At 28.4% G+C, this 23,216-nt stretch overlaps 2 protein-coding genes across 3 annotated transcripts; both read left to right on the top strand.

Moving 5' to 3' along the window:
- The first annotated feature begins 1,699 nt into the window (after positions 1-1,699).
- Positions 1,700-2,514, top strand: LOC145844436 (small nuclear ribonucleoprotein Sm D2-like). Its single transcript, XM_082951837.1, has 2 exons — positions 1,700-1,860; positions 2,285-2,514. The coding sequence occupies exons 1-2, from the start codon at positions 1,718-1,720 to the stop codon at positions 2,496-2,498; spliced, it is 357 nt and encodes a 118-aa protein (XP_082807963.1). The 5' UTR covers positions 1,700-1,717; the 3' UTR covers positions 2,499-2,514.
- Positions 2,515-2,810: 296 nt separating this feature from the next.
- LOC145844435 (beta-catenin-like protein 1) lies at positions 2,811-14,871 on the top strand. Of its 2 annotated transcripts, XM_082951835.1 has the most exons (3): positions 2,838-2,872; positions 7,907-7,993; positions 12,600-14,871. In XM_082951835.1, the coding sequence occupies exon 3, from the start codon at positions 12,620-12,622 to the stop codon at positions 14,435-14,437; it is 1,818 nt and encodes a 605-aa protein (XP_082807961.1). In that variant the 5' UTR covers positions 2,838-2,872; positions 7,907-7,993; positions 12,600-12,619; the 3' UTR covers positions 14,438-14,871. The 2 variants fall into 2 exon arrangements, with proteins under 2 accessions (XP_082807960.1, XP_082807961.1); XM_082951834.1 differs by lacking the exon at positions 7,907-7,993 and having other exon boundaries at positions 2,811-2,872.
- The last annotated feature ends 8,345 nt before the right edge of the window (positions 14,872-23,216 follow it).

Genomic DNA, 23,216 nt, shown 5'->3' with positions numbered 1-23,216 from the left:
AACTAAAAAATAAACACTGGGTAAAAAATAGCAGCAATAATTTGCAAACCCAATTAGTTTATTGAAATTAACTTTGCTTTTTTATGTTAAACTGGAGAGTGGTGAAAAAATGAGTATAGGGTTGTCTAAAAGATTTGAAATCATAAAAACTAGCCTGAGCTTAAATAAAATATTCAAACTATTCTGACTTTTGTAAACAAAAACAATCAAGTATGAGTGAGGGATTTTTTAAAGCTTCCTGAGTTATCCTAACTAGCTTGAGTGTGTGGCAAATTACTACAAATAATAAAAGATAAAGAGAAGAAGATATATGTTTATTAATTGGTTAAGTGTCAAATATGCACAAAGGGACAATTTTGCACAGTTTAAAATTTTATTTTGTTTCATATTTTTTTATTAGTTCTTTTTTAATCCTTTTTTTCACTACCACTGTTACCACTTACCCTAAGTTGGTAATATATTTTTTCTTCTTATTTTTTAGATTCATGTGTTTTTTTAACTATAGCTGTTACCCCTAACCCTTACTCTTGGTCAATAACTTTCTTAAATTATTATTATTTTATTTTGTTTTCTATTATCAATATTTTTTTTGAATTTTTTTCTTTTTTTTTATTGTTATTTTTTAATAATTTTTTTATTTTTTAATTTTTTTAAATTCTGTTCCGACAGAATTTTCTAAATATTCTAAGGAACATTTCCTGAAAATTTGAAGTAGTTATCTCAAAAAACGTAGGAGAAGATAGATTTTTAGTGAAATAGTCTATTTTTGCCGTTTTAGTTTACGCCTCCCATAAGGAACCTGTTGTTGCCTCCGACTTTGACCGGCTATATCTCAAAAATTATTTTGAACTTTTTGAATCTGTATAAAGCATTTTGTAGCTTAGTAAAAACTATATAAAATAAGATAAAAACCAAAAAAGGGTGTTTACCCCCCCCCCCCCCCCCTATGCCCTTAAACAAATTTACTTTTTGTTTTATTTTCACTCTTGTGCAAAAATGTGTCTCTTAGTGCAAAAGTTTTTTTGTGAATTTTTGACCTGTTTCCGAATTAATTATGAATATAAACACTAAATCTTAAAAAATGGTAAACAAATTGTTTTTTACTCTGAATCTTTTAATCTTTAATGTAATTAGTTTATCATAAACCTGTAAAATTTTGTATTGTTTTTTTTCTTTAACTTTCTAGAAATCAAGTTTGCAAAATATTGTTGTTATCTTTAAACAAACTTGTTTTGATCTCTGTTATCAAATAATACTAGCTTAAGAAAATTTTAAACTGAATTTTTTTTAAACACTATACTCTTTTTTTTTTACCTATTGCTAAACTGATTTTAAGAATAAAAACAGTTGTTTGAAATTCATATATTTTTCACTGATAAATAATAATCTTTGGGTTATAGAATTTGATAATAAAAACTATTATTATATCTGTGTGATAAGTGACTAAAAATAGTTTAAGATTAAAAAACAATTAAGAAGTACTTTTCTTTTATTTCTTATCCTACTAAATTGATTTACTAGACTGCTGCTCCTGCACTTAGTGTCTATATTAAATTGCATAATTATATATATATAATAGTTGTTAAAAAATATTGTTCAATTTTCAAGACATATAGCTATACAATTAATGACTGTATAAAATTTTTAAATTTAATGTTTTTTTGGTTAATAAATGCTTTTAATAAATACATGCAGCTTAATTGTAAATTTGGCAAGTATGAGCACATTGACAGGAAAATCCAAGACTGAGTTGACTCACGAAGAGTTGGAAAAAATTGAAAAGGAAGAGTTTGAGCACGGACCTTTGAACATTCTCACTGCTTCTGTTAAAAACAACACTCAAGTGCTCATTAACTGCAGGTTTGATATATTATTGTTGTAAAAAAATAACTGGACATAAAAATTGCTATAATTACAGTATGTTATATTATTTTTTGAACTATATTTTGAACTTTTTTTTGAAATAATGTAGACAACTAAATAACTTTTTCTGTGACAGAAAATAATTAAACTACTATCAATTCTGACTAAGTATTAAAGTAAGAGTTTTATTAGAACTCTAATTGAAAAAAAAAACTTGAAATAATGACTTTTTTATTTAAACAGTTTTTGCTGTGTTTTAAAATCTTAGCTTAACCTTCATCCTCTAATTATTATAAATCTTTAGTTCTATGTGTTGCTAAGAATTTTTTTTATAAAGCAACAAAATGAATGTGTAATGTTAAGTGAGTGTTAAGATGTTAGTTTAATATGTGTAAAAATAAGTTGTATAACTCTTCTATAGGAACAACCGAAAACTTCTTGGTAGAGTCAAGGCTTTTGATCGTCATTGCAACATGGTTTTGGAAAATGTGAAGGAAATGTGGACTGAGAATCAGAAGAAAAAGAAAGGCGAGGCGAAGAAGAAGCCAGTGAACAGAGACAGGTTCATCTCCAAGATGTTTTTGAGAGGAGATTCCGTCATCATTGTGCTGAAGAATCCCAAGATGACGTCTTAATTGTTTTGAAGAGGAAGTGCTGCTATGAGGAACTATTGTTTTTGAACATTTATATTGAGATTTTATAAAGATAAACTTAGTTTTTTTTTCTGATGTTGAATTTAAGTAAATTTACTAGTTTTCCAACTCTTAAAAATGTTCTGCTCGTACACTTCCTGTTAAATCTTGGTTATAAATATTTGTATTTGTTTTAATTTTTGTCATTGTTTATTTTTAAACAACTATATAGTTGTAAATAATGTTGTGTAAGTAAGTTTAGTCACTTAAATAAAGTATTCCACTTCATTTTCCAATTCACCAACTTTTTATAGATATAAATTTAATTTTATAAATTGGAATAAAAAATAATCTTTGAGGTTATCAATACTCAGCAGGTAAGTTGATTTGTTTATGTTTTGAATTGCATAGTAACTATGTACTAAAATAAATGAAAAATGTCCGGAGAAAACTTAAATAAGATTGAAAGAACACAATTTTATTTAACTTATTGTTATTGAATATAGTTCTAAAAGATCATTTAGTTGATTTAGATATAGTAGTTAGACCTTAAAATGTAATTAAGTACTATATTATTGTAAGAAAAACATTTTTTTTCATTATAAGCTTTATTAAAAATTTAAGCGCTTTCGGAATTTACAAACTCCCTTGCCAAAATACTATACACTCACTAGTTAACTAAACATAAAATAAATATAGTGAAAACTATATCATTGTAAAAAACACAACTAATTAAAACTAAGTAATTGACAAAAATAGATTTTTTATAAACATTTAAGACAAAATCGATTATTTAAATATACTAATAGTTACTCTTGATCCTTTATCAGGACCAAGCCGATTATTTAAATTTGTTTGAAGTTTTTTAATTAGTAGAGCTTCTGAAGACAATAAATCATTATACGAACTGCACGTTATAATAATTTCAAAACAGTTATAATGTTGTTACAATTAGTACAAAATGCACAATTTTCGATATTTTTAATTACCGCACTGTCGGTTGGAGTCACATGTTCTTTAATTCTTACGAAAAGTTGTCTTTCAGTCTCACCAATATATTGGTTGTTCAGATCACCTGGACACGTGAATTTATAGACTAAACAACTTTGATACAAGCGACTTATTGAATCCTTTAGGAAGAAATATTTCCCTACTTTTTCTGTATTATATGCAATACGTTCTTTTACTCTGATGGCTTCGAATCGAGTTAAGTTGATTTAAAAACTTATTTTTTTAATTTAATTTGTTGTTAACTAGTTTGTTAAAGTAACTTAAGTTTACGACTAATAATTTTCAAAATATCAAGCTTACTTACGTAAATAAACAACAATGTGTTATTGTATAGATATCAGGGTTGCCAAAGAACCTTGAAATCCGGAAAAACCTGGAATTTGACAAATTTTGAATTAAAAAAACCTGGTATTTTTAACAGTTTTAACATGTGAAGTAGTAAAATTTCGATTTTAATCAAATCTATCATATAGACATCCTTTTGTGTCATCATCCTATTTTTTAAACACGTTTAAAGTAGCTTTAGAGTATCTTTTCAATGTTTTTATACTATTTAACAGTGTTTAACCATGAAGTAACTTTAAACTAAAAATAGTTCTAAAAATGTGTACTTTTAAAAACCTGAAGGAAATTTTGCAAAAATATATGGCAACCCTGAGATATATAGTTAATTGATAGTTATAGTTTTTATCAAAAATTTTATTAACTTGTACATCAATCAAACTAAGAAGTATTGAAACAAATAAAAGTAATATTTAAACAATAAATATTATAACAGCTAAAATAAGGACACGTAATATTGACACTAAAATAACACCTATGGCCTATAGGGGGGTTTAGCACTTTTTTTACAAAAATTAACTTTGACTTATATATGAAAGCTTTAAATACAAACTACAAGCCAGTTTTTATAGAATTTAAAAATATCTTTAAACTTTTGGGTATTTCATTTTTTGTAAAATGTTTCCGATACAAATGTATGGACCGCAAATTTTTTGAGGTCAATTTTCTTGGAAATTTTAAAGTTCACTAAAATCTATCTCCTTCATTTATCAAGCAATCTTCTTTAAATTTTTAGGAAATGTTCCTTATATTTAAAGAAAAAAACGTTACTTATGAATTTTAATAATTTAAAAAAATAAAAATTTTAAGGAGGAAATTTTAAAAAAGTTTATTTTTTCAAAAAAAGAATATTTTTACAATTTTTTTTTAATTCCAAAGTAACATTTTTTTTTATTGTATAAAGATTAGACTATGAAATTTAAAGAAGATTGCTTGAAAAATGTAGGAGGAGATAGATTTTAAATAAAATAGTCTTTTTTTGCTGTTTTAATTTTCCCTTCCCATAGGGAACCTATTATGCGGCCCGACTTTGACTGATCATATCTCAAAAAATAATTTAAATTTTTTACCAATAAAAAGCATCTTGAAGCTTAGAAAAAATTCAATGAAATAAGATCAATTTGTAAAAAACATGGTTTACTCTCCCCCACGGCCTTAATTATTCTTTTTTTTTTTTTATAATTTGTCAGTTATAAAACAATAAGGGGTTAAACCATTAGGGAAAGTATGAAAAACTGCTTTTTTATATACATTTTCGAATATTATATGTTAGATCTTTTAAAAAACAATAAACAATGATATCCAATTAATGGATCCACCAAGTAAGTTCAATACAGTTTATTCTTTCGGAATTTAATCAATAAACAAGTTTTCACTCATTGAGATAATTTAGATTATTACTTTTTGAAATTAATGTGCTGTAGTTTATTTTGCACCAACCATAAGGCTTAAATGACACCTATTAAAATAACTTAATCTGACAAGGTGATACTTACCTATGATTTGTACAAAACCATTAAGTATAAAACAAACTCTAATATTTTACAAAATTATGTAGTTGAGTATTTACTGTTAACAAACTATTTGCACAATGAAAATTTGAATACAATTTAAATTTTGTTAACGCATAATGGTCTTTGTTTTGTAAAAGTGAGTCAATTTTGAAACTTCAATCTCTGCTTAACAAAGTTCAAAGTAGTTTTTGAGATATAAGATAATTAGCAACAATGATCCATGCAAATGATAAGCTAGAAAAAAAAAACAGATTTTTATTATAAGCATTTTTTCTCTACATTTTTTGATGAAATACAATGATATGTTTACAGATAAATTTTTGAACATATAAAAAGTTACTAATTTTTAGGTCTTTTTGATCTAAAGTTGTTTATAAATGTTTTCCAAAATCAAATTTTTGAGATAAATAAACAGTTTACCTTTTAAAAGAAGTCTTCACATTAAAAAGTTTAAATCAGATAAGTTAAAAATAATTTTTTTAGTTGTCAAGAAAGATGTGTTGATACAATTTAGGTCTGTACGTTTTGTACAAAACTTTTCACAAAATTGACTAAATCAAAGTTCAAACCTTTTCAATCTTTAAAAATATTTATAGTTTTACCTGCTTAAGCTTTCATTTAAGGGCAAAGGGGGGTAAACACATTTTTTTTTGAAATTTGATCTTATTTTATATAGTTTTTACTAAGCTACAAAATATTTTTACAGATTAAAAAAAAATTCAAAATAATTTTGAGATATAGCTGGTCAAAGTCAATAGGATCTTTATGGGAGTTGCAAACTAAAACAGCAAAAATAAACTATTTCACTAAATATCTATCTTCTTCTACGTATTTTGAGATAACTACCTCAAACTTTTAGGAAATGTTCCTTGATATATTTAAAAATTTATGTTGGAAAAATTTAAAAAAATTGAAAAATAAAAAAATTATATTTAAATAAACAAAAAAACAGTTTTTTTTTTTCAATTATAAAACTTTTAATTTTTAAAGTTTTTGTTCGGACAGAATTTTCTAAATATTGCAAGGAACATTTCCTGAAAATTTGAGGTAGTTATCTCAAAAAACGTAGGAGGAGATAGATTTTTAGTAATTTCTAGTTATTTACCGTTTTAGTATGCCCCTCCCATAAGGATCCTATTGTTGCCTCCGACTTTGACCGGCTATATCTCAAAAATTATTTTGAACTTTTTAAAATCTGTAAAAAGCATCTTGAAGCTTAGTAAAAACTATATAATATAAGATCAAAAACCAAAAAAGAGTGTTTACTCCCCTTGCCCTTAAGCACTGTTATAAGTTGTAAATGTTAGATTCCCTATGTTTTGAAGCAGTTTATTTTGGTTTAAAACATGTATAAGTAGTATGTCATTTTAGCACAGGGTTTCCAAAAGTAAGCAATATACCCCTATAAAAGTGACTTAGGGGTGTTAATTAGTAAGGCAGCAAAAAACTAAATGTCTTATTAACTAGTAAAAGGGCAGTATCTAAAAAATAGAAGCAATATACTTATAAATTTTTGTCAAAGGAAGTTTATAATAATGAGTTTTTTCAACAGTAAAACATTTTAAATTGTTGCAGTAACAATCTATATTGAAAAATTTGCAGAATTTTCAAGAACCCAAAAAGTAAAGGTTGCCTAAGTAAAAAGTTCATAAACAGTATGTTATAACAGTCTTTTTAAATTAAATAACTAAATAAAAAAAGATCTAAATAATCAATTTAATGAACCTTTAAAGCCTGTTCTGAATTTTTTGAAATAAATTTTCAAATAACCAGTTTAAAAAAAAAGATTAAAATGTACTACAATATTTCTGTTAATAGTTGTGTAGTAAGCTATATAAAAATTTTCAAGAAGTATTTCTTTCATAATTTTTTATACCTTGGCACACTGATTTTGAGAAAATTTGTATGGTTCAAACTAGTGATCAACCGGAACCACTGTTATATGTGTTAGATCACTAATTATCGCATAGATCACTGTTAGATTGCTTATTGTTATCCAAAAACAAACCAGGATCTACTTATTTAAAACAAGCAATAGTTGTTTTTTTTATTGAAAATAAGTCCTTTATTTAAAGAAACAACCACACTAAATTTATAACAAATCATTCTCTAAAAAGACACAAGTGAACTATCAAGCTTAAACAAATTCACATTATCAGTAGTTCAAGTTTTTTTGATATATGTATATTATTGGTTTACTAATCTTAGTTTGTGTTTTCTTGTTGCTATCAAACAAGAATGATGTTTGTTTTAAAAAAGAAAACTAAATTCTCTAATTGTTCTCTATTGGCATACCAAACCATAGATGTCTTAATAAAAGCTTTTCATATAGTGATTTATATTAAATTTTCTCCTTGCTCTATATGACGAAACTATATTTTTTATAGTGTTGTACTGAAATCGCTATTTGTCCCTGCGTTGTGATAATAGTGAATAAGTTTACAAATTAAGTAGTTGTAAACACTGAGAAGTTTAAATTTTTTAAAGCACTATGACGTTTGCTTAACAACCAATTTTTAATATAAAATGCTATTCTTGTTGTAGCAACGGTCAGTTATTGATGAACTCTGATTGATGACAGCACCTCCACCTTTAAATTGAATTGAATCTCTGAGTGGAATTCAGTTAAGGGTTTGAACTTTTGTAAATTTGTTGCTATAAAAGAAAGTGCCAAATTTTAGATTAAATTTTGTTGCTTAAAAAAGAAAGTACCAAATTATTAAATTATTCTTTAGCTTTATTAACTTTTTGTACAATTTCACTAGAGTTAATACGTATTAATATATTTTTTCAATGTTTTTATGTTATTTAACTCAATTTTTACCTTAAACTTAACTTAAAACTAAAAGTGACCCAAAAATGTGTACTTTTAAAACCTGAAAGAAATTTGGGAAAACCTGAAAAAAATATTGAAAAAACGAGTGGCAACTCTGTAGTACGCTTTTAAAATGTTCTACAATAAAATTAGGCAACGTATCTAGTTGGTGGACCAGATATAGCAGCATTTTGTAATAGTAGTCTAGATTTATTTAAAACTGACTTTTGTGGGACTTTTACTCTATGAGTAAATTATATCAAGAGAAAGCTCTACTAGTAGGATCCTAAAGATAATGGAGTTTAATTTTAGAGTTTATTAGAACACACTCTGTTTAAGCATTAGGCGCCATTTAAATAAATAACTGTGCATGAAACAAAAGACAAAGCTATTTAACTTATTTTAAGGTAATTATTAAGGGTATAGGCAAGTCCACCTTGATTTTTACAAGTTGATCTTATTTTATAGAGTTTTATCTGAGCTATCAGACATTTTTAACAGCTTGAAAAAATTAAAAGTAAATTTTGAGATATGAGCGATCAAAGTCAGTGACTTTGATAGGTTCCTAATAGAAGGCGCAAACTAAAAACAAGCAAAAGTTTTATTTTACTAAAAATCTATCTCTTTCATGTTTTAAGCAATTTTCTTCAAATTTCCACAGAAAAAGTATTGTTAAATTTTAAAAAGGTTGAATGCTGGAATTTTTCTAACTTTGAAAAATAAAATTTTTATAAAAAAAAACAATTTTTTTGTTTTTTTATTAAAGAAATTTAATTTTAATATTTTTAAAATTCCAATATTCAAAGTCTTATAAACTATAAAAGGAACGTTTCCTGAAAGTTTCTGATCTCTAGCTCAAAAAATGAAGAAGAAAATAGATTTAAATGATTTTTTTCATTCCTGAGAAAGTTGACCCTGAAAAATTTGCAATCCATATGTTTGTATCGGAAACTTTTTATAAAAATTACAACATTTCAAAAGTTAAATAAGGTTTTTTAGTTTTCTAGAACTAACTTGTAGTTTGTACTTCAAGCTTTCATATAAGATCAAATGTTATTATTGGTAAAAAAATGTAGGATCTCCCCTAAACTCTTAAAACGAAAATAATGATTTATTTATCCATAATTTATAATTAATTGCGTTTTATTAGTTTAAAATAGATATCTGAATCCAACATTTTAACTGTTATCCACATTTGGCCCAATCTTTTTTTTTTCGTGAAACTGGTAAATCAATTATCTAAACCATAGTTGCCAGATTTCTATCAGCAAGTGGCCACATAGTTACTTAAGCATTACAATTTAATTAATGTAAACAAATGTTTGTACAGTATTCAAAAATTTTTTTTTGAAGTTCTGGAAAATCTGTTAACACAATCCTCTTTAAAAAGACCGACTATTTCACATATTAAATTTTCCAACCCCTGGTCTAATGCTACAATTTTTTTTGCTAGCTCGAAAAATTAAGTAATCTAAAAATATTTTCTTCTAAACTTTAAGCAACACTATTCAATTTATATTAGGTAAAATATATGGTAAAACTATGCATATAAATGTCAAATTTTTTATATCTTCTTTAATTTTAATTAGTTTGCTTCGTATACCAGGGTTTCACAAAGTGGACAATTTTTGCTATCAGAGGGGCATTAGTTAGTATGGCAACAAAAAAAAAATTGGTTAATAAAGTACTACAGGGGCGATATATAACAAATAGGGTATTATTTTTTAATTTCGCCATGGGGGTTTTTATAAAAATGAGTTTGGGAAACCCTGAAAAAAAAGTTGTAGGAAACAGATTTTTGTAAAAAATAAATATAATTAACTGTTTTTTAATATAAAAACGAAGATGGTTCTGCTTTGAAATTAAAAAAAAGTTCCTACTTTTTATTTACAGTTTATTAATAATTGAAATGAGATAAATTTTTAGTAAAATAGTCTTTTTTTCCGTTATAATTGTTGCTTTCCGTAAGCAACCAAATTATTTTGATCGCTTATATCTCAAAAATTGCTATGAGTTTTAAGAAACAGAAAAAAAAACTGGTAGCTTAGTTAAAAAATAGATTAGTTTTCAAACTAATTTACACCTCTATGACCTTAAATAGAATGTTTATAAAGTGCAAGCTAAATTTTTATTTATTCTGACTTATTCATTAATATAAAATGATTTTTTTAAATAAGCATTATCTTCTATTTATAGTGGAAATTATGATAAGTGTCCTCATTTATATATTGTCTTAACGTAGTTACTGTTTTTTTTGTTTTATATTTAATTGTTAATTTTTATTTTTCAGGTAAAATTTAATTAAAACGTTCGTTTGATTCAATCTTAAAACACATAATTTTGAAATAACTGTGGTGTTGGCTCTATTTAGTTTTTTTGTTCCTATGTGAAATTTTACAGGTTCTACTTTAGCTTGCATTTTGTAATTATAAAACTGTTAATAAATATAAAGTGTTAACTAGTTAAATAATAATGGTATAAAGTGATTTTTGTTTTTAGTTTGTTCTGCTATAAACATATTAAATAACGTTTTTGGTAATCTTTCTGAAAATTGTTCTTGAAATAAGATTTAACTTAGTTACGTATATATTAGTTTTTTAAGTGTTGTAATAGCGTGATAGAGTTTTATATAAAAAATTAAATTTCTACTTACTGTTAAAAATCGATTAAAAATAAAGTTTTTTACTTTACATAGTCAAGTTTTTTAAATGAAAATATTACGTAAGAATAGCTTAAAATGAGTTGTAATAAAAAACATATTTGTTTTTCTACCAAAGAGCTCTAAAATTCGAATATTTGTGTTTCAAAAAACAAACTTTTATTTTTCAATGATTTTTAAAACTAATAAACTCAAGGTTGCCACACACTCAAGGTACTCAAGGAAACTCGGATATTTTGAAATTTTAGAAAATCTCAGGGTAACACAAGAATTTTTGACTTTTTTTAAACTCAGGATGACTCAAGGCAGTTTGATTTTTTATAAAAGTCTCAGGGTAGTTTTAAAATTTTTTGAAAATCTCAGGGCAATTTTTTTTGAGATCTAGAGTTAGATTTAGTTAATTGGTTTTTTTTTAATAATTGGTTAATTACATAACCAATTTTGTTTAGTAACATGATTTTAATTGATTTTGAAATGTTTGTTTGAAATTTTATAGCGTTGCGGCTAGTTCTTCACAACTCATAGAAATAACATTTTAGTTTTGTTTTTAATCTGAAATTAATTTTTATCATGATTTAAGTTTATATGAAACAAACAGTTTAGAGATATAAAAGTTAAACTGACTATTTAAAAATATAAATTTAAGTGTTTGTTTACAAAAATCCGAGCGAAACAAGTTCACTGGAATATATAATAATAACACATTAGCAGTAATCTATTTCTTTATCACATTAACACATGTTTCTGTGTGTTAACAGGTTAATACACTTCAACGGATCTCTGTAAAATAAAAATAAATACTATAAGGAAATAATAGAAGCTAACGTAGGTATATGTATATGTTTATTAAAAATAAAAGTAAATACTATAGATTATTGGTTAATAATAGATACAATACATTATGTTAAATACGACTGTTATAAAACTATATAATATTTGTAATTATTAAGTTTAAATTAGAAAAGTAAAGTACAAAATAAAACAACAAATCACAATATAAAACAACTTACTTAAAAATCAAGAAGCTACCGATTCAAAATATTTAAACCTTACTAATCATTAAAATCGACATTATGTAATAGGTTAATTAATTACAGTACTATAAACTTTCAAACGGAACGCCTGTTAGATTTAATGTATTATTTTACTACTAAGCTACTAACAAAACAATTTTTAATGAAATGTGCTTTATTTAGTAAGAGTACAAAAATACTAATATGTGATAGGTCAATTCTTCTACCTTACTTCAGTATGATAAATGTTCCTCTGAAGTATTTCTGATTGTCTCTTATGCCGTTCTCATCAACATCAAACCCCAAACACCAAAAAACATCTTTTTAACTTACTAAGAAAAACTTGTTTCTTTTTCTACTCTCTTTTCTACTTTATAACGTTACGCGAAAAAGTATTTCTGTAATTTCAAACTATTGTTTTGACTCCTTCGTAATAATTCTAGAAAACAAGTAGAAAGTTCACTACTTGAAATAACTGCATTGCAGTCATGCAATTATAGTTTTCCCTTGGTACTTAAACTTATTGTTGACTCCTTAGTTGTACTTCTAGAAACAAGTAGTAAGCTACTACTTGTAAGATGTCTATATATCATTTAAACAAATATTAGAGTTTTTTAAAACTCACAAAAAGTAATTGAAAAAGGTTGTATATAGAAGATATTTTAATTTCATGTTTTATATTGTCTGAAAAAAAAACGTTGTAACACATAAAGTTAACATTGAAAAATTAAACATTAAACATTTTTACAGAAATTAATCTAACAATAACAATGGACATAAGCGAGTTGCTGGCGTTCAACCCGAAGAAGAACTTCAGCACGGTGGAAGACAACGACGAAGAACCTCCCCACAAGAAGCACAAAAACTACAGTGCAGATGTTTCAAGGCAGGGGAAGAAGAGCAGGCTGCAGATACCCAAGCCGACGGACGAAAACGCCATAAACTCCGCGTCCACCGTCAAAAAGTCCATTTTGTCCAAGAAGAGGAAGCCGGCGGAGCAGCAAGACTTGAAGGCGCCCGCTGCGACGGCAGAGAGCTCCGAGGAGCGGCAGATGCGGCTGCTCGAAGAAGTGGAGCGGGAGAAGGGGGAGGAAGAAGCGGAAGAGCTGGACGAGCACAAGATAAAGAAGCTGATCTTTTCGTTCGAGAAGAAATCGCAGAAGAACCAGGAGATGCGGATCAAGCACGTGGACAACCCGGGAAAGTTCATGGACTCGGAAATCGAGTTGAACCAGGCGATCTTGGACATGAAGGCGATCGCCACCGTTCCGCATCACTACCACTTCATCGTCGAGCTGAACGCGGTAAAAACCCTGCTGAACTTGCTGAGCCACCAGAACTCTGACATCGCGTCGGCGGTGGTCGACCTGCTGCAGGAGCTGACCGACAACGACGAGCATCTGGACGCCGACGCGGATGAGGAGGACAGGGAAGGAATCATGATGCTGATCGATGCGCTTTTGAGCAGCAAACTGTGCACTCTTTTCATCCAGAACCTAGACAGGTACGACGAGGGAAACGCCGAAGACGCTGCCGGAGTGCACAACACTTTTGCCGTGATTGAAAACGTGCTGGAGTCGACGCCCGACGCTTACAAGAACTTCACTGGCGAGGGCCTTCTTAGCTGGATTTTCAAAAGGCTCAAGTCGAAGATTCCGTTCAACGCCAACAAGCTTTACGTTTCCGAAGTTCTGTCAATTCTGCTGCAAAACGACGACGAGAAGCTGAAGAAGCAAGTGGGAGAAATGGACGGCATCGACGCCATACTGGGCCAGCTGGCCGCCTTCAAGCGCCACGACCCGAGCAACCTGGAGGAGGTGGAGTTCATGGAGAACATGTTCAACTGCCTGTGCGCCTGCCTACTGTTCAGCTCCAACAAGGAGCGCTTCCTCCAAGGCGAAGGCATGCAGCTGATGAACCTGATGCTGCGAGAGAAGAAGATTTCGAGGAACAGCGCGCTGAAGGTGATGGACTACGCGATGCAGGGGCCGGAAGGCGCGAGCAACTGCGCCAAGTTCGTGGAAATATACGGCCTGCGCACCCTCTTCCCGCTCTTCATGCGCCCGCCAAAAAAAAACAAGAAGATCGGGTCGACGGTGAAGGACCACGAGGAGCACATCATCAGCATCATGGCCAACATGCTGCAGAACCTGAAGGGCTCGAGCAAGGCGCGGGTGCTGGCCAAGTTCCAGGAGAACGACCACGAGAAGCTCGAGCGGCTGATGGACTTGTACGTGAAGTACTCGAGGAAGGTGAAGGCGGTGGAGGGGGAGCTGGAGAGGAACAGGGAGCGGCTGCTGGAGCTGAACGGCGACGACGAGGAGCAGCTGGAGGAGGACAACTACATCAAGCGGCTCGACTGCGGCCTGTTCACGCTGCAGCACCTCGCCTACGTCATGGTCGACGTCGGTCACTCGGCGGGGAGCGGGACGAAGGAGCGGGTGGTGCGGCTGCTGAACGTGAAGGGGGAGTCGGTGAAGGGGGTGAGGCGGGTGATGAGGGAGTTCATGCGGCAGTACGACGACACGAACAGCGCGCAAGCCAACGTCCACAAGCAGAAGGTAATTGCGCTGGTGGAAAAATTTTAATTGACACGTTTCACTTCTTGTTTGAAAGGAATCATGAAAACTAATGGTGTTTTTTGAAACTAACAACGTTGTTTCTATAAATACTGTAAAAACTATTAAGAATGGCTATGTGTTGTAATTTAGATTAGTTTTTTAGGATTTCATGATATTTAATTTTCAAATCGTTTAGTAAATGTTTAAATTGATATAGTAATTTCAGTTTATATATGTACTCAATAGATATCCTTTTTTTTGCTGGATACATATAATAATAAAAAAAAACAACAATGCGAAAGTTTAAAAGAAAAAACATTTGACCTTAAAAAACATTAAAATATTGATGTTTAAGATTTTCTTAAAAGTTTTGTAAATGTAATACAACTTTTACTTTTTTTTTTTGTTATTCGCGTTTTTTAAGTACTAAAACGTTATTTTTAATTTGTTCGTAAATTACAATTTAAATTAAACTTACAATATGTTTGGTGTATTTAACTTATTAGTTAATTTATTAATATTTTACTGTTAATTTTTGAAAACTTAACAAGACTCATAGAATTCCAGACTTAAAAGTTTTAGACTGTGCAATATGTACTGCAACAAAACAATATGCTTAAATAATGGTTCATTTAGATGGTTTAGGTGGTTTTTCCTAATCTAAAATTCAAAAAAAAAAAAACTTATTGTAATTTAAAACAAGTTCACTTATGCCACTTTAAATCTTATAGTTTTGACTTATTGGATTTTATTTTGTAATATTTGTTTAAGGTTGCGACTTTTGGCAATTTTAATTTGTCTGCACGTTCAGGTATGTGATATTATCACTTAGAACTTTGTGATATACTTTTAGACTACGGCTCCAGCTTAAGGACCAATAAAACTAAAGTGTTTAAATGTTTTGTACATTAACGCTTTAAAAAGGGAGGGAGTATTATCAAAATTTAATGTAATGGACAAGTTTTAATTCCATTACACAGCTAAAACAACCAAAGAATGGATCAGCTATTTTGTCTATTTTCAATGCTGAAGTCCTCACTTAAATTTGGAAATGGAATTATACATTTAAAAAGACTAGAATTAAACTTTAAAAGTGGATGGTATTCCATGTTAATGAATACTAATTGCTATATAGGAAAGGAAATATAAGTACTAATTCTGCATAAAAACTAATTTTAGTTCGGACTCAAAGTTCAGTTATATCATTTAAATTAAGATTTACTATATAGCTATATTACAATACATTAAATGCTTATGTCTGAAATTAACCTTGTAATGAAAAAAAAAGAGTTTTTGTTTTTACTTAAAGAAATTTTAAAAGTAATCTTTATTTAGAAAAAAATTCAAAACAATAAGGACAAATTTAGAAGGATACTCTATGTAAGTCTACCTATGCATGATATTCTTACTATATTGTCAGCTTACTTTCATTAAATCAAAGCTTGTTTTTTTCTTATTGTGGTTTAGTTTTGATAATCCGAATGAAATTTTTCAACAATTAATTTAAATGCTGTTTCAATAAAAAAGCAATTGTTAATAGTTAGGCTAAATTTGTTTCGTTATTAACTCTGGTAATATAATTTGTTATGTTGGATTAATAACAAAATTAAGTTGTAAATTACGTTTATTAATTACATTAATGTCTTAAAATTAGGAACAATTAATAAGTACTATAATAGGAAATAATTAGACGAATTTATAGCTAAAAAAATAGAGTATTTGCTACGTTGACCAACTGTATACTATATCTGCTAATTGCTACATAGGAAAGGGAATATAAACACAAAATTTGAACAAAAACTAATGAAAACTCTGACTTAAACTTTATATCATTTAACTTAATTTTTTTCTTTAGTACAAACGTACATAAAAACGAATCAATAAATGTAATACAAATTTTACACTAATTAATTTTTATACTTTTCCTTAAAAATTTTATCTAGTACAAAATAAATAGAACAAATTATAAAAAAAAAAAACAACGTTTTGTTAACAATTAACTTAATATTCTGATTGAGCTTCGTTTTTGTCGTTCATGCTCAGAGTGAAGATACATACTAATCATCTTGAAGTAATTTTGTACAGCTAAGATTTAAAACTTTACGAAATAGAACTTATCTTTTCTGTTAAATAGGTAAAAGAAAACGTTTTCTTTTTTTACTCTATGTGTTTAAATGTTAGCAAGATTAACGACGTTAAGCTGTTTGAATCTTTGGTTTATAAACTGCTATCAATTACGATAATAAAACATAAACACTATTTTGTTTTTAACTGGTTCCCAAATTAAAATAAAATTTTGTCGTTATATTTTTTTAGTTGTTGTGGTAAATAATACTTCTTTATAATATCGTAATGTATGGTTTATAATTTGTTTAAAAATAACAAAAAATTTAATACAAGTATTTATTTTTCTTGTTGCTGTAAAGCAGGGTTTCCGAAATCAGAAATATAGGGGGCCAATTAGCTGCAAAGGGGGAGTAGGACATGACTAATAATGGAGCGGTAAGTGGCAAAATGCTATAATTCGAAGCTTACGCTAGATATTAATGATTTAAAGAGTTAATGCTTAAATGCATAGAAAAGAAAAATGGTCTAAGGCGTACTTGAAGAAATTTAGAAAATATTCGACTCCTTTTTTACATATCGTTCCTTAGTAGCTGTTTTGTCCCCTGATAGCTAAAATCACCCTAAGAGACGATATTGGCTTCTTTGGCAAGCCCTGCTCTGTATTGTATAAATAAACTAAGTGTGTACAGTTTCTATGTGGTAATTTATTGGCTGTAGTCATCTTAGTAAATAGGAACTAGAGTAAATAAATGTGTAAAGTAAATATACCAAGTATAGTTTCTATGTGGTTATTGGTTAGAAATATTTCTTTTGAGGTAGACATTTGAAGTTGTATTTTAAACTAACTTTTTAGTTATTTCTATTACAGTTCTCTTTGTATTGAGATGCAAACTTTGTTTCTCTTAAAAAGGCCGGCTAAATGCGGCCCGCGATATATTTTTCAGCTTAAAACATACCTTTGTAAAAACAGTAACACAAAGATTTTTATAGTAAAACCTTAAAATTAGGCTATTAACTTATTAACTATAACTAGTGCTCTGCTATAGTTAATTTTTTTATTATTTAGTTAAAAACAGCATTTTTATGTTTGTTACTACAGATACTTTGAAATAACTGCGGCCCGCGGAAGACTTTTTTTACAGTGCGGCCCGCTAGCAATTTTCTCTAGAAAAATTGGCCCGTAATAGGTTCATAAAAGGCTGCCGACCTCTGGTCTAAAACAAATGTCAGCAAACTGCGGTTCACAAAATATAAATATGCGGCCCGCGACAATATTTTTTATTTTGATGGTTAGCAGCCCGCAAAAAGTAAAGCTTCGGCCCGTGAGGTCATGTAAATGTAGCCCGCTTAAAAAATACTACATTTTAAGTTTACTTTTTTTGTAATAAACTGTACTTCAACTAATTTAGTTTTAGTCCCTAGATAACATTTCTAAACCATAAAAAACACTGCTTAGGCTTAAAAGTGTGAAAAAAAAAGAAAACAAATTAGCATTCTAGCAGTGTTTTATAAAATTTTAGATTTTTTACATTTTGCACCTACAACTAGAAAAGTAAAAAAAAAGCTTATGTATTTGGATTTGAGTATTTTTAAATTTTTACAATTTAGGTATTTGGTTTAACATGTAGTCTATACAGAAGTTTATATTATAATTTTTTATCAATATACTTTTATCAAAAATTACAAATAAACATTTGAAAGAACTCAAAATTTAAAATAAGACAAACTATTTTGTTAACTAGCTCACCTTTTTTTTTTAATTATAAAAATACTAACTTAGTTTTAAACAAACTATCAAGATAAAAAAGTTATGAAGTTTGTTTATAAATTAAATAACACACTAATATATTTAAATAAAAGTTTTCTAAGCAACGTTGAAAAATAAATTAAGTTTAAAGAGAATGAGAAAAACAAGAAATTAAAGTTTGTTTAATTGAAAAAAGTTAATTTTTTTGTTAAATGAAAAACCAGCGCTGCTTTTTAAAAGTAATACTAAAAATTTACAAACAACAAAAAACTAATGTGAAAAACTTTTCAATTATGATAGAAGAGTGCAGACGTAACCAATTAGGCGCAGACTGAAAATACTAGTAAAAAATCTTATTTTTTTCTACAACAGAATTTGCACACGCCACCGCATTTGATTAGCTCGCTTTTGTATACGTAACTAGTTTGCGTGAAACTCTTATACTCCTTATTTTAAGCAGTGGATTATTACACCAAAAAAAAAACTATAAGTAGACATTTTTTGAATATAATAAAAGTAATTTTTGTTTCGAAGATTATCTAAGTATTTAAGTCATTTTAAGTAAAAAGCAAGAAAAAAAAGATGCTTTAGATTTAGAGAACATTAAACACTGAACTGATTATCAAAAAACAAGTTCACAGTTTTGAAGCTGATTGTTGTAAAATTAGATCTTGTTAAAATCAGGATGTAAAATCCACGGTCTAACATCAATTTTTTCGGCACTTCCCCACAAAACAAACCGTGCGATTTCGCCGTAACTCGTCTCCAGCACGGCGAATTGGGCCAATGTCCTTTTCATATCAAACTCGTCCATGTACCTCGTGGTCAGATGGACAGTGAAGTGTTTTGACCAATCAAACAAGCCGTGCTGAAGGATGTTGTACTCAAGCCAGTTGGGTCGGTTCATGACACAAGTCAGGACGTTCGCTTCTTCGGGGAACAATTGCCACAAGGCGAGAGGAACAATGACGGCGTTCAGCCCCCACGACTCGTCCTTGTAAGTCTGGTATTCCTGGAACCAGCGCTTCAGGAACCAGGATTCCTTGCTGGCGATTATTCCCGAGCTTGCCACCGACGTATAAGACGCTTCGCCGAGCACGATGTCGTGGTCGCGCCTCAGCTCGTCGAGAGATGACGTAACAATGATGTCAGTGTCCAAGTAAATTCCCCCGACCTGAAGAAGTATTTGGAAGCGAGCGATGTCCGACCGGTGCTCGACGCCGGTAACATTTTGGCCGAAAATTTCCGTTGCCGGGGATTTTTTGACAAGCTTGAGTTTTTCGCCTGCCGCTGATTTGAACAAGTCCCAGTAATCGCCTTCAGGTTGGCAGTTTCCGTGAATCAATATAAAATCTGGATTTTGGTGCTTTAAGGCGCTCAACATACTCAAGTAGGTGGAAATTTCGAAAGGATGGCAGTTGAACCAAACGAAATGTACTAAGTTCGGTATTTTAAACTCGGAGTTTTTTTGACTGTCAAGGTATTGTTTTACAAAATCCAGGTTTTCCAAATCGTCGTCTCCATTTTGTATTCCATCGTTTCTAATTTTTTCTAACTCTTTTGAAATAGCGTTCTGATCGATTTCTTTTTTATTATTTGCTATTATCTTTTCGGGTTTAGGTCTATTCTTTAACTCAGCTTCTGTATAAGGCTGAATAACACACCGTTTATTTTCACATAAATACTTCTTATCTATTTTCACAGAGTTTTTTTGTTCAAAGTCTTCTACCTTATTTTCTCTAAAGTTTTCAAGGCTGAATAGATTATTGTCAGAGTCGCTTAAGTTGACATAAATGTTTTTAAAACAGGATTCGGGTAACTGTTTGAGAACAAATTTTTCATTAGTATTTAATGATCCTTTGTATTGGCCATAGTCAAGATTAGTGTTTTTGTAAAAGTCTATCAAAAGCTGACGAAATTGTCCACTAGTTAAATTTCGTCGTTCTTTGCAAAAATTATCAATTGAATCATTTTCTGGTGTCATTTCTAATGATTTTTCAACGTAAGTTTTTCTTATTTTTAAATTGATATGGACATATATGAAATTATATACAAAGACCAACACAACTGGGAAAAATAAAAATTTTAAATGTTGTTTTTTTAGCATAACAGGCTTTTTTTTGTTTATACCTGAAAAAATTAATTGTTAATTAACAAAATTTAGAGTATGAAAGTGTTTTAAAATTAAATTTTCTTAAACTTTAACGACTTTAAAAATCATAACTAAAAACAATAAGAAAATTATAAAGTTTAACAACTTTTAAATAGTTTTATAAAACAAGAAGTCAAAAATAAAAAATATTTAGAACCATCAAAAAAATCAGTATCAGTCTTATACAAAAACTGTGAAGAGATCTTTCGTTTATTAAAAAACAAACATTTTTAATTCTGTAGAAAACAAAAAATATATACTAGCAACTAGAGAAAATCAAATATCGTAAATTAAATATATTTGGTAAAGTTTAAAAAAAAAATTAAAATTTACCATTTTACTAAAATACTGAATTTTATACTTTTACTTCGATATTAATAGAACACTCATATTTGAGATTAGTCCGTAAAGTTTGATATAATTTTTTCAATTTTAGAAACTGAGAAAACGACACTTTAGAAAATTATTTTGTTTACTGTAACTAAGAAAATTTATTTCTATAAACAAAAAACAATTAAAAAAATCCCCTAATATTGTACTTGATGAAGAAAAAAATTTTTGATGACACTTTGAATTTTTTATTAAAACTATTCCTTAAAAACACTTTTTAAATCAAATTTTGCCTTAGTTTTTTTAATCCACCATTGTTCTGTACAATCTAAATTAGTTCTTATAGGGCTTTCTAAAATGTGTTTGCATTTTCAATCTGTTCTGGTATATTTTTTTGTGAAATTTATTATAACCTAAATTAGAGCAAATCGGTCTTTTATTTCATGGTTTAGTTTAGTTTTATTGTTTTTCCATATGTTTCTGTGGGCATTCCACCTCTTAGTAAAGCTGTTCATAGTTTGTGCATACACATGTTAGAAAGCCCTATAAGAACTAATTTAGACTTACAGAACAATGGTGGATTAAAAAAACTAAGGCAAAAATTAATTTAAAAAGTGTTTTTAAGGAATAGTTTTAATAAAAAATTCAAAATGTCATCAAATTTTTTTTTCTTCTTCAAGTACAATATTAGAGGATTTTTCTAATTGTTTGTTGTTTATTGAAATGACTTTTTTTAGTTACAGTAAACAAAATAATTTTCTAAAGTATCGTTTTCTCAGTTTCTAAAATTTAAAAAATTATATCAAACTTTACGGACTAATCTCAAATATAAGTGTTCTTTTAATTTCGAAGTAAAAGTATAAAATTAAGTATTTTAGTAAAATGGTAATTTTTACTAAATGTATTTAATTTACAGTATTTAATTTCCTCTAGTTGCTAGTATACTTTTTTTGTTTTCTACAGAATTGAAAAAGATTTTTTTTTTAATAAACGAAAGATCTGTTCAAAGTGTTGGTATAAGACTGAGACTGATTTTTTGATGGTTCTAACCATTTTTTATTTTTGTTTATCTAAAATTCAATCCTGTCCGGTCTTTAAAATCAAAAGAGGAAGACTACCTTCATCCCATTTGAATTTCTAAAACAAGAAATGTTTTATTCTTAACTTTAACTACTTGTTAAAAAATTTACAAAAATGTAGGCTAGTTCTAATTTTCTTGTATATCAATGCTTTGTATTCACACTTTTTCTAGTTTTAATGTAATTGTTGCATGCAAAAAATAAAAGAAAACAAAAATTAGATAATTATACCGCAACTAATTTCTTAAATTTCAAATTTTATTATTATTGAACTATAGTTTGCGTATTTTGTGTTATTACTAAATCATTAATAAACAACCCTAATCTAACTTAAAAAGACTTTAAAAATAGAAAAACTTTATGAATAGTTTGGTTTTGGTACTGGTTTTAATTAAAAAGTTTAAACATAACTCACTCATTTTCGAAAAAAGTTTATTAATTAATTTCGTTTAGCTCTCCTCAGAATAACATTGCTAAAAACTATTAATATTATAGAGTAATTTTAGTTATATACAGTGAATTTGAATAATGTAGCTAAAAATAGTTACGTCATATAGTATAAAAGTCTGTTTAGAAAAAGCTTGAAAAATAGAATTGAGTTGTACTGAAATAATTTGAAGTAATTTATGAGACAAAATTTCTAAAACAAAAACATTTAAAGTGGTAGAAATTTTTGTTTACCTGAAACTAAATTAAATAAAAAGCACATTAAAAAATACGACAAAAACGACAACAATAATACTACTAAAGACGCTATTTATAAAGTTTTAAGTTGTAAAAATCTCTTTGTTTGCAAATTTTTGGCTCGCGAGTTCTAATTAATTGAACTTATATCTTTATAATAAAGCTTTAATTTTTCAATCTTTAAAGCTATTTTCATTTTAAAGGCTTGTAAAAATATAAACATAAAACTACTTCTAAAGTAAACTTTTCAAATTTACTAACAATTTACTTTAACTTGAAGAACTAAACTTCAGCTAAAAAGTAAAAAGATATTTTAAGTGAAACCCGAAAACTTTCAAAAGTAAAATCAAGTTTCAATTTTAAAACAAGGAAAACGGAATTAAGTTATATCACAGTTAATGATATCATCCTAACTAAAAAAAAGTCTACCCCTGTCTACTAAGTCAGGCTTGTTTACTCATAATTTACTTAAAAAAACAACACATCACTTAGTAACAATTGCATATTTTTGTCTTTAAAACTAAACTTGAAATACTTTAAAAAAAATAATATTTTATACTACTTTTTCTCTGAATTACCTTAAGAGAAATTTAACTAGTGTTTTTACGAGGAAACTTTAAAGTATCTTTAAGTTCAAAGCTCAATGTCTAAGGACAATAACGAAAAAATGACCTGAAGTTTAATTTAAACTACCCATTAAATCATATAAAAAAAGAAGTTAAAACAGTTTCGGTAACAATTTAGATA

Source organism: Thalia democratica, chromosome 9 (assembly GCF_965202585.1).
Source record: "Thalia democratica chromosome 9, ktThaDemo2.hap1.1, whole genome shotgun sequence".
NCBI classification, from domain to species: domain Eukaryota; kingdom Metazoa; phylum Chordata; class Thaliacea; order Salpida; family Salpidae; genus Thalia; species Thalia democratica.
This window is presented reverse-complemented; position numbering and strand designations above follow the sequence as displayed.

Excerpts from the sequence above, each read along its gene's own strand:
- LOC145844435 (XM_082951834.1), top strand. The coding sequence starts at position 12,620 with ATGGACATAAGCGAGTTGCTGGCGTTCAACCCGAAGAAGAACTTCAGC.
- LOC145844436 (XM_082951837.1), top strand. The coding sequence starts at position 1,718 with ATGAGCACATTGACAGGAAAATCCAAGACTGAGTTGACTCACGAAGAG. Across the intron at positions 1,861-2,284 it reads CAAGTGCTCATTAACTGCAG|GAACAACCGAAAACTTCTTG; the intron begins GTTTGATATATT and ends ACTCTTCTATAG.